The sequence below is a fragment of the Babylonia areolata genome, chromosome 28 (assembly GCF_041734735.1).
Source record: "Babylonia areolata isolate BAREFJ2019XMU chromosome 28, ASM4173473v1, whole genome shotgun sequence".
Lineage (NCBI taxonomy): Eukaryota > Metazoa > Mollusca > Gastropoda > Neogastropoda > Buccinidae > Babylonia > Babylonia areolata.
The window spans coordinates 20,488,785-20,501,284 of NC_134903.1; the positions used below are offsets into that span (position 1 = coordinate 20,488,785).

A 12,500-nucleotide genomic window follows, 5' to 3' on the forward strand; every position below is an offset into this window, starting at 1 on the left:
CAAAGTAAAGATGAATGGCTTGATTTGTATTCGTGTCACACCTGCAGCCGATGGACATGACAAGGGACATCAGTCATGATTGCAACACATGGCAGAGACCCCGACTATTACTTCCCTTTAACACTTCAAGAACGCAAAGAGGATGGTTACACTTCTCATCACCTCCCCTCCCCCCTCCCCCATCACCCCCTTTCTGACCCACACTCCCTCCGACATATGATGTGGACACACCAAGCTGAGTCACCTCCATCCTGTGATTAGTTTCGAATTTCCCGAGCTGTGATACAGATTGTATTGTTTATTATGAATACCCAGGCCTTTTGATTGTGTTTGATAGTAAGAAAAAAAAGAGAATTCTAGTTGTTTTGTTATATATTTTATTTCCTATTGTATTTCAATATTTTTACGTGATTCTTAAAATGGAAATAGAAATCTTCATTTGATTTGTCTACAGTCATCAATATGTGTGATGGGCGCAATAACCAAGTGGTTAAAGCGTTGGACTTTCAATCTGAGGGTCCCGGGTTCGAATCTTGGTGACGGCGCCTGGTGGGTAAAGGGTGGAGATTTTTCCAATCATCCAGGTCAACATATGTGCAGACCTGCATAGTGCCTGAACCCCCTTCGAGTGTATACGCACGTTAAAGATCCTGTAATCCAAGGATGCAGCGGACGTCACTCTCCTCCAGCCTGGTCTGCTCTCGGCCTCTGACACCAGCTCTGGCATCTTCAGATGAGTCCAGGTCTTGACGTCATCTGTCCAGCTTCTCCTTGGTCTTCCCCTCTTTCTTCCGCCCTCCATGGTGCCCTGCAGGATGGTCTTGCACAGGGTGTTGTGGCGGGTCACGTGGCCAAACCAGGCCAGCTTCCTCCTTTTGATGGTGGCCAGGAGGGGTTCTTGATGTCCAGCGAAAGCTTCGACTTTGCTCTAGACATAGTCGTTGGTCTTGTGTTCGACCCATGAGATGCGGAGCAGCTTTCGGTAGCATTTCATCGCAAATGCTTGGATCCTCTTCTCAAGCGCGGCTGACAGTGTCCAGCTTTCACATCCATACAGGAGAACGGCGAGCATTAAGGATCTGTACAGTTTGAGTTTGATGGCAAGGGAAACGCTCCTGCTCCTCCAGATCTTGTCCAGTTTTGCCATCGCTGATGTTGCTGTTGCGAGGCGGATCTTCACTTCTGTGTTCGACCTGCCGTCCTTTGTAAGTGTTGCTCCCAAGTACTTGAAGGCTTCCACCTCTTCAAGTTCCTGGCCATTCATGGTGATGTTGGCGTTGAACACAATTCGTTCCTTGTTTGTCTCAGATTTGATGATACAACTAACATGATTGGGTTTTGTGTGTGTGTGTGTGTGTGTGTGTGTGTGTGTGTGTGTGTGTGTGTGTGTGTGTGTGTGTGTAGCACACGCCAGACGTGTCACCCACTGAGTGAAGACAGCTGACTCCAAGCAGAGAGGTGTCATGGGAGATAACAAGGTGACTAATAAAACCACAGCCAGACTGTATAAATATCGCCCTGGGGGGCTGGGTCAGGTATTCTGTTCCTGCAGGACTCGAGGAAGGTAAGTTGGTTATTGACTGTGGTGTTCTGTTGGCCTGGTATATCAGTGTTGCTGTGGTGGATGTTACCCCAGGGGAGGCAATTTGGTTATTTACTATGTTACACTGTTGGCTCGTTTTTATGTTTTTATGTTGCTGTGGTGATTGTTACCTCAAAGGAGGCAACTTGGTCATTTATTCCATAATACTGTTGGCTTGTTTTCAGGGTTTCTGTGGGAGTTGTAACTTCAACGGGGGCAACTTGCGTTATTTTGTTGACTTATTTTCGTGTTGCATGGATGCTTAGTTCAAGGGAGGTAGTGTGGTTATTTACTGTGCTATTCTGTTGGCTTGTAGTCTTCTCCAGGGAGACAGCTTGGTAATTTACTCTGTGATACTGTTAACTTGTCTTTGTGTCGTTGTGCCAGCTGCTACCACAAGGGAGAAAAGTTGGTTATTAACTCAGTCGTACTGTCGGCTGTTCATGCTGCTGGGATGATTATTTCATGGGAGGGAACGTGGTTATTTACTGTGTTATATTGTCGGCTTGTTTCATGTTGTGACAATTGTTGCCTCGTGGGAGGCATTTTACTCACTGGTACCATTTGCTTGTTTTAATGTGCTGTGTTAGTTATTACAAGGCAAGAAATTTGGTTATCAACTCAATCGTACGTTCGGTTTTTCAAGTTGCTGTGATGGTTATTACAAGGGAGGTAACGTGGTTATTAACTTTGTTATACTGTTAGCTTGTTTTTGTGTTGTGGTGGTTGTTAACTCCAGGGGGGTAACTTGGTAATATATTATTGGCTTCTTTTCACGTTGTTGTGTTAGTTGTTACCTCAAGGGTTTGTAAGTTAGGTATTTACTCTGTGGTGCAGTTAACTCACTCAGTACGACCAGTCCTTTCTTCTCCTCTACACAGACCCCTCGGATGTCCTGTGGGTGTCTCAATGACCCAACCTTTAGCTTCCGTCGTCAGAATTGTGGTATTCTTTGTCAACATTCTCCTCTTCAGTATAACAGCCTTCCGCTTGCAATATTTTGATGGTGGTAATTGGGGTGAAACGCTGTTAACGTCGTCTCTTTCGCCGTTCGTATGGAGAGAGTTAACTTGCTTTCAGGTTGCTTTGTTCATTGTTTCCACAAGGGAGGTATTTGTGTTTGTATTTGTTTTGTATTTCTTTTTATCACAACAGATTTCTCTGTGTGAAATTCGGGCTGCTCTCCCCAGGGAGAGCGCGTCGCTACACTACAGTGCCACCCATTTTTTTTTACTTTTTCCTGCGTGTAGTTTTATTTGTTTTTCCTATCGAAGTGGATTTTTCTTCGGAATTTTGCCAGGAACAACCCTTTTGTTGCCGTGAGTTCTTTTACGTGCGCTAAGTGTATGCTGCACACGGGATCTCGGTTTATCGTCTCATCCGAATGACTAGCGCCCAGACCACCACTCAAGGTCTAATGGAGGGGGAGAAAATATCGGCGGCTGAGCCGTGATTCAAACCAGCGCGCTCAGATTCTCTCGCTTCCTGTGCGGACGCGTTATCTCTAGGCCATCACTCCAACTTGGTGGTGGTGTTTTTTTTAACTCGTTTTATTCAGTTCACATGTACAAGGTGGTCATATTCAGTAACTTGATAATTTGCTCAGTCATACTGTTGGCTTGTTTTTAGGTATCTGTGGCGGATGTTCACACAAGGGAGGTAATTTGGTTATTTGCTCCATAATACTCTTTGCTTGTTTTTGTGTTGCTGTAATGGTAGTTTACGTGACTAGTTATGTCTTGTGTCAGCTGTTTTACCCGTGCTGGTAATTCTGAAGTGGTTCAAAAGTAAATTAATAGAAAAATAATAATTGTTTTTGATATAAAACAAATATTTATTTGCCTTTGTTCACATTGTTATAGCTGTATTGCTTGTTTGCTTTCGTTATGTCTTGACTGATGTAACATGTATGTGACATTAAATTTTATGGATTTTCACAGAGAGAGAGAGAGAGAGAGAGAGAGAGAGAGAGAGAGAGAGATGTATATAGACAATTGAAGGAATATTTCGAACATGATATATTTACGTAGTAGAAGACGTTATGTAAAGTCAGAAAGGTGACGTAATGTATTTTTTTTACGTTGTCTTTACGAGCGAAAATTCAGTTGTTGGTTGGTTTTTTTGTTTTTTATTTTTTGTTTTTGTTTTGTTTTTTTAACAAAAGAGGTGTTGGTTTTCAACTTTGTTTTATTCACACACACACACACACACACACACACACACACACACACACACACACACACACACACACACACAAATATATATATATATATATATATATATATATAATGAATAAATCCGTCCCTCGCGTGTCTCTAGATCTATGACTGCTTCCACCTCAACGCCCCATCTCACTGGCTCTACCATCATGATTCAGATCCACTGTGTTCCCACGTTCCCAGATTCAAACACTTCACAGTCCTCAGCCACATTTTTCTGTGTGTCTTTGATACCTCACACTTTGCTTCCTCCCTAATCTCTGCACTCAGCTCCTTCAAGTCTGGCCCGAAATCCCCCCTTTTCTTTCCAAAATTAGTTCACCCTTCCTCCACAACCACTGCCACCACCACCACCACAACCACCAATACCACTACCATCATCACCACGATTTCCTTCATATTCTGAATCAGACTAAGAAAGAAGAGCATGCCACTATGGTTTGACCGTCTCACTCTGTTTCTATTTTAAGCATCCGAAGCCAAAGATGAAGACGTCTGCTGTGCTGTTGGTGTGTGGTCTGCTGCTGATGGCGTTCAATATGACGTCAGCAGGTTTATCCTTTGGATGGAGCAGCGGCAAGAAGCTGACTGCCAGGGTCAGTCTGTGTATTCTGGTCCACACACACACACACACACAAGCACACACAAACATACACACGCACACATGCACGCACACACACGCACACACACACACATACATACACACGTACACAGACACACACACACACACACACAAGCACACACAAACATAAACACGCACACACGCACGCAAACGCACACACACACACAGACACACACACACAAGCACACACATACACACACTTGCACACACAAACACACACATGCATGCATACACATACAAAAATACAGACATACATACACACATTTATACACGCACAAATACACAAAAACGCGGAGAAATTATTCAATGAGAGAGATAACACACACACACACACACACACACACACACACACACACACACACACACACACACACACAGAGAAAGAGAGAGAGAGAGTCCATGTAATAATGCATGACTTGCTGTTTCAGACAGGAAAACGTATCTGTTGTGAAGACACACAACAACACACACAAGACCACACAGCACAACAACAGGACAACACATGATTATGAATCAACGCACACTTATAGATTTACTTATTCGTTTTCTTGTTTCATGGGGGGGGGGAGGGGGGGGGGGTTTCAATCACGTACTTACCTAATGATTTCATTCTTCACAGGATCTCCCGGAACTCTCAGCAGATCCCAACGGTGCAAAGGAAGGTAAGACAACTCTGCTTCAGATGGCACAGATCTGACGTCATTTGCAGACAGCTCTCTGCTTCAGATGGCACAGATCTGACGTCACTTGCAGACAAAACTGCTTCAGATGGCACAGATTTGACGTCAATGTCAGACAACTCGCTCCTTCATATTTCATATGTCTGACGCCACTTGCATGTGACACTCTCCCTCAGAATGCTCAGATCTGACGTCATTTGCAGACAGCTCTTTGCTTCAGATTACACAGATCTGACGCCGCTTGCATACTCATAACTCTCTCCTTCAGAGTGCAGAGATCTGACGTCACTCGCGGACGTCTCCCCCACGTTATACACACAGGGAAAGTCTGGAAGAATGGGAGGAGAGCTTACATTCAAATGGAGATGGAGGGGTGGGGGTGGTGGAGGGTGGAAGGAGGGGTGGGGGTGGTGGGGTGGGGGTGGTGGAGGGTGGAAGGAGGGGTGGGGGTGGAGGGGTGGGGGTGGGGGAGGGTGGAAGGAGGGGTGGGGGTGGTGGAGGGTGGAAGGAGGGGTGGGGGTGGAGGGGTGGGGGTGGTGGAGGGTGGAAGGAGGGGTGGGGGTGGTGGAGGGTGGAAGGAGGGGTGGAGATGGGGAGTGTGAGTAGGGGGAGGTGGATGTCGTTTATTGATAACATATCTATCTATCTATCCATCTATATTTATTTGTATTTGTATTTGTATTTCTTTTTATCACAACAGATTTCTCTGTGTGAAATTCGGGCCTCTCTCCCCAGGGAGAGCGCGTCGCCATACTACAGCGCCACCCATTTTTTTGTATTTTTTCCTGCGTGCAGTTTTATTGGTTTTTCCTATTGAAGTGGATTTTTCTACAGAATTTTGACAGGAACAACCATTTTGTGGCCGTGGGTTATTTTACGTGCGCTAAGTGCATGCTGCACATGGGACCTCGGTTTATCGTCTCATCCGAATGACCAGCGTCCAGACCACCACTCGAGGTCTAGTGGAGGGGGAGAAAATTTCGGGGGCTGTGCCGTGATTCGAATCAGCGCGCTCAGATTCTCTCGCTTCCTAGGCGTTACCTCTAGGCCATCACTCCACTTCATATATATATATATATATATATATATATATATATGTGTGTGTGTGTGTGTGTGTGTGTGTGTGTGTGTGTGTGTGTGTGTGTGTGTGTGTGTGTGTGTGTCCGTTTGTTTGTTTATTTATTTACTTATTCATTCATTCATTTTATTTCTTCACCTGAGAATCGAACCCTTGACTCTATAATACCAATTCGGCATTGATCCAACAGAACTATGCACAAACAAACAACAACAAACAAAAAGACACGAAAACCAAATAACAAAATGAACTTTTTCAGGCACCAATGGCTGGGAGTGGAGAACGAGTTTGTCATGCCTGAGTGATCCTCTGTGTGTGTGTGTGTGTGTGTGTGTGTGTGTGCGCGCGCGCGCGCGCGTGCGTGTGTGGTTTAACGACTGTTTACTACACCTAGTATTGGCGGTGAGAGAGAGAGATAGACGGGGTTTGGGGGTGGGGGTGGGGGGTGGGGGTGCAGGGAAGGAGAGAGAGAGAGACAGAGAGACAGGGAGGGAAGGAGAGAGACAGACGGACAGAGAGTGAGAAAGACACAGACAGACGAAGAGAGAAAGAGGGGCGGGGGGCAGGGGGGGTGGGGGGCACAGACAAGCAGAGACAGAGACACGCACACAGAGAGAGACAGAGACAGACAGACAGAGAGACAGACAGACAGAGAGAGATGAAGAAGATGAAGATTTTCTGTAGATACCGGACGAGAAGAGAACTGAAACAGACTATATAGCATAAGACAGAATGCATTCTTTGACTGTCATGTTTTTACGAACGGAACTAATTCGTCTTTAGTTACTTCAGCTCTGTGTTAAAACTTCTTTTTTTCGGCATTTCTATTCAAGTTCAACATTATAGTAGGTACTTCAGACATACAATAACAATATCAATAGTAGATTTTTTTTCCGTTTATTTATTTATAGCCTGTTCGTCTAAGATAGTGATATTAGACTGAAGTCAATAGTAGATGTTTAGTAGTTAAACTGCCATTTAAAAATGTGTTTGTGGTTGGGGTTTTTTGTGTGTTTTTTTGTTTTGTTTTGTTTTGGTTTTTTGTTGTTGTTGTTGTTGTTGTTTTACGCTTACAGTTGACTTCGTCAATTTTTTACGCCTTATGAATATTAGTAGTAGTAGTAGTAGTAGTAGTAGTAGTAGTAGTAGTAGTAGTAGTAGTAGTAGTAGTAGTAGTTTTTAAAAAAATGTATTTATCTATTATTGATTTATTTATTTACTTATTTCCTTTTTTCTTCTTTTTTTTTTTTTTTCTTCTTCTTTTTTTCTTTTTTTCTTCTTTTTTTTCTTTTTCTTTTTTTTCTTTATTTTTTTCTCAAGGCCTGACTAAGTGCGTTGGATTACGCTGCTGGTCAGGCATCTGCTTGGCAGATGTGATGTAGCGTATATGGATTTGTCCGAACGCAGTGACCCCTCCTTGAGCTACTGATACTGATACTGTTGTTTTAAACCCCATATGATTGGGCTTAGTATCTTTTTACTCGCATTTTCCATTACAATTGATTTATCATATTTCCATGAACATGTTTTCACGACTTTTAAACGATGTTAAAACTTTACTATCGTCATAGGATGGGTTGTGACGTTTTAAATCAAACTTCTTTGCCTTTAGAAAGGGAAAAGAAGTGAAACGTGATGGTAAAACCAAGAAAAACAAAGGTATATTCTTGCCCTCAAGTTAGCTAGTTAACTACATTCGGGTTTAACGTCGTCAGCTACCTCACGTGCTATGACCGACGTGGATAACCAGCCCAGGAGAATGACGTGGGAGAGTAGAAAGGGATATGTCTAACACTACCATAACTATAACCCGTTAAGATGGACAGCCAAGGTGCCAGTTTTAATGGAAGCTGTGTGATAAAACTGTGTGCATTCTGGTTCGTTTTGCAGAGAGCCGGAGAGATGCACATCTTCAGAAACGCAGCATCTGGTTCGGGTGAGGGACGCCCCATATGCGCACCGTACCGCCTTGAAGAGAGCCGGTTACGACACGTTGCTTCGCTGTGCAACACAAGTCTTCTGTTCAAGTCTGCTTTTTACCTTTTTTTTTATGAAGCACGAGAATCTAATCTAAAAGGCCCTATTTATAGAATCCATCGGGGGCCCCACCCTCCTGTCTGACTGTCTGTCTGTCTGATTCTCTCTATCTCATGTTGTTGTTTTTCTTTCTCTCCCCTCTTCTTACTGTTTCTTGTTTATCTTTACTAAGTCATATTTCATCTTTCCCCTTTTTTCCCTTTTCCCTCCTTTCTCTTACTTTTTTTTTTTTTTTTTTTTTTTTTGATAATCAGTTATTGGTTTTTGCTCTTCCTCTCTGTTTTGTTGTTGTTGTCGTCGTCGTTGTTGTTTTTCTTCCTTTTTTTCTTTTTTCAATCATGCAAATCGTGATTTGTTTTTCTATCTATTATTCTATTACTTTCTAATCTATACTTTTGACTATTTAATTTTCTGACGCGGAAGCAGCAATAAAAACTCAAATAAACTCATACGCGTGTGTTCGTCGGAGTGTCTGTGAATATGAACGTGAAATAAGAAACGATTCCAGAATCTCTACACACTGTTAACCAGCACCTACAGCTCCTGGTGCCAGTTGCATTGCTTGGTTCTAACTTTTTGACAGTTACACGTCACTAAATGACTACGTTGACCGAACTACGTCATTGGTCAGTTCCATACTACACACAGTTAGTAGCGGGTTACGACCATACTAGACTCTTCTGTCCAAGCAATGCAACTGGCTCCTGGTCACGGAACAAAGTCCAACAACTCATTATCACCAGGCTAAAAACTGATAACTTATAGTCATGAAGCTAGGAAAGAGTACTCTCAATCACTAGACAAAGGCAGATAACTTTTGGTCGCCGGGAAACAGAGACTCTGTGTAAACAAGGCCAGACAACTACTGTCAATCACTAGACAAAGGCACATACCTCTTGGTCGCCGGGAAACAGATATTCTGTGTAAACAAGGCCAGACAACTTATCAACATAGAATAGCAGATAACTCTGAGCAAACAAATGGAGTACTAACTCTTAATCTCGAAACAGATACATTGCTGCTTATCACTATGTATGCAATGTGTGTGTGTGTGTGTGTGTGTGTGTGTGTGTGTGAACGCGCGTGCACGCGCGCGTCGGATGTATGGCTCAATGTGTGTGTGTGTGTGTGTGTGTGTGTGTGTGTGTGTGTGTGTGCGTGCATGTGTGTGTGTGTGTGTGTGTGTGTGTGTGAAAGAGAGAGAGAGAGAGAGAGAGAGAGAGAGAGAGAGAGAGAGAGAGACAAAGAGAGAGAGAATCAGAATCGGAATCATATTTGTCAAAAAGATTTAATAATATTAATAATAATATAACAATAACAAGAAGAAGAAGAATGATGATGATGATCGTAATGATAGTAATAATGATGATAATAATAATGGTAATAAAAATAGTAATGATAATAACTATCATCATCATTATCATTATTGTCATATCAATTAATCTAATCTTTTTGACAAATACGATTCCGATTCTGATTCTTATTAAAGATTTAATTAAGGGCACAATAACAAATGGTAAAACTATCCAAATGTGGTGCGTACTTTGTAATACATGCACAGTGACAAACAGGTATGGTGACACACACACACGGTGACATACAGACATGGTTACACAGAGACACGGTGACATACAGACATGGTTACACAGAGACACGGTGACATACAGACATTGTTACACAGAGACACGGTGACATACATACACGGTGAGACACATATGTGATGATACATAAACATGCACGGTGACATATAGGTATGGTGACACATAGACATGGTGACTCACTGACACGATGACACACATACATGGTGATACATAGACATGCACGGTGACATACAGGTACGGTGACACATAGACACGGTGACACATAGACACGGTGACATACAGACATGGTGACATACAGACATAGTGACACATAGACATGGTGGCGCACAAACACGGTGACAGAGACATGTTGACACACAGACACTGTGACATACAGACACAGTGACATACAGACAAGGTGACACATAGACACGGTGACACATACACATGGTGACATGCAGACATGGTGACACACAGGCAAGGTGACACATAGACACTGTGACATAGAAACATGTTGACACATTGACACGGTGACACATAGACACGGTGACACATAGACACGGTGACATACGGACATGGTGACACAGAGGTAAGATGGCACATAGACACGGTGACATACAGACATGGACATACAGGTATGGTGTCTGCACTGACACGATGACATATAGACACGATGACATACAGACACGATGACACACAAAAACACGGTGACACGCAGTCACAACCCCTTCCCCTCCTTCCCCCTCTCCCCCTTTCACATCTGGCTACGAGCCACCTCAACTAAAAATGCTCGTGAGCTGCCCACGTGACTCAACTACGTGCACCTGATTGACAGTAGACTTCACTCATTCCCAAGACTACTACTGTAGCCTGTCAAAGACTCAAAACGTTTGTTTTATCTTCATTTGTGAAGTAACTTTTTGATTTTATATCATCAGTTATCATTCAGTCTTTGTCTCCACTCTACCTGCAAAACTGACCACGAGTGTCGCTTTCCGCGTATCAACTAGGGTCAGCCAATCACAGATGACGCTGAGTAAGTTTGACTCCGCCCTGAACTAGGGGCTTTGTTGTGTGCTGTTCCGGTGGTGTGTGACCTGTTTTCGTCATTTCCGCTTGTCGTTCGGGCGTCCATATATGGTGTGTGTTGCTGTGGTCTTGGTTCTAAACAACTCCAACCGAAAGACTTGGCCTTAAGGGTGTAGATGCCAATAGGTTGTTAAACACCAACAAGGAGTCTTGGTTCTGTGGTCAGTGTGACGTCTTTGGTGTGTGAGGTGCTGATCCACGTGCTGTTGAGAGATGAGTGTTCTTCGCCTTTCTTCTGATTTGGGGGTGAGTGGTTATTATTTTCTTTCGTTTTTTTTTTGTTTTTTTGGTTCTTTTTTGTTTGTTTGTTTTTTTTATTTTGTTTTGTTGGTGGTTTTATTTTGTGTGTGTGTGTGTGTTGTTGTTTGTTGTTTTTTCAAAATAATTCCATGAAGTGTTGTTTGGCTAGCTGACTGTTCGGTTGGCTACTTATTAATCGGTACACTGTTAATGGATAGAGGTCGTGTACCCTGAAACTACCCCCCACTCTCCTTATTGCCTGTTTCTATGCCCCCTCTCTCCCTCTTCTTTTTATTTAGCTTCAGATAGCTCTAGCACCGAATATTGTTTTTATTTAGTTTTATTTGTTTCCCTTTGGAAAAAGAAAATTGCTACGGCATTGCATGCGCTACGCAGTGATGAGCTGTCACACAATACGTTACTCTCCATTTTGACTTTTTTTTTCACTGTCAGTCTGCAAGTCCATGTGTTACAATCCACTCAGGCCTTCCTTCGCTCAGAAATAGGCGCACAATATTTCATTCTTTAAAACATGCTTCTGACTGTTTAGTACAAAATAAGGGATAAGATAAAAACGAAATAGATGAAAATGAAATGAAAATAAAAACTAATGTGAACTCCGGTTTTCTACGATTCACATTGAGGGTAACGGTAGTTTGATATGCAAACAATACTGATTCGAAATGTATGTTTGTAAAAATAGCAATCACTAGCAAGGCACAATGAACAACTCGCATATTTACACACACACACACACACACACACACACACACACACACACGCGCGCGCGCTGAGTTAAGGGCTGGGGAGGGGAACATACATGGAGTAATACACTATAATACTGACTGAGTATCCCTCAGATTCCAAATGAACAACACACGTACACACCACAAACAATTTTACACATGTGGAGAGAAATAATTTTACACACGTGGAGAGAAATAATTTTACACACATGGAGAGAAATAATTACGTACCCCACAAACAACGGATAAACACGTGAACAGTAGCACGTGAACAACACATAAACAACTGGAACACACATGAACAGTAGATTGTGCATACTCACAACAGGTACACGTGTGAAGAGAAAAGTGTGTACCCCACAAACACGTGAACAGTAATACGTGTACAATGTCCATTCAAAACCAATTCGCTAATCATCTATTACATCAAGTTTCTATATCGTTCACTACAATAGTATATCAGCTGTGTTTACACACCACTTTAATCGATTAGAAGTATATTTGATTTCAGTTTAATCCTTCGTCAGTCTAAAGATTTCAACTGACGCTAAGTCGCTTACGTCATTTTGTCCTCTTCGCCAGACAACCCACTCACTGATAAATTTGTATCGCGGTTTGTACGTGTAC

The 12,500-nt window shown here is 42.7% G+C and overlaps 1 protein-coding gene and 1 long non-coding RNA gene across 2 annotated transcripts; one reads left to right on the forward strand and one right to left on the reverse strand.

Annotated features, from left to right (window-relative positions):
* Nucleotides 1-928: 928 nt before the first annotated feature.
* Nucleotides 929-1,264, reverse strand: LOC143302013 (uncharacterized). The gene has a single exon (XM_076616499.1). It carries the CDS (start codon nucleotides 1,262-1,264, stop codon nucleotides 929-931), a length of 336 nt encoding a protein of 111 aa, XP_076472614.1.
* Nucleotides 1,265-2,221: 957 nt separating this feature from the next.
* On the forward strand, nucleotides 2,222-8,667 carry LOC143301853 (uncharacterized). The gene is made up of 4 exons (XR_013057855.1): nucleotides 2,222-2,254; nucleotides 4,272-4,397; nucleotides 5,043-5,085; nucleotides 8,072-8,667. It is a non-coding gene; the product is annotated as an uncharacterized LOC143301853 (long non-coding RNA).
* The last annotated feature ends 3,833 nt before the right edge of the window (nucleotides 8,668-12,500 follow it).

Coding starts and splice junctions, on each gene's coding strand:
- LOC143302013 (XM_076616499.1), bottom strand. CDS start 1,264: ATGAATGGCCAGGAACTTGAAGAGGTGGAAGCCTTCAAGTACTTGGGA.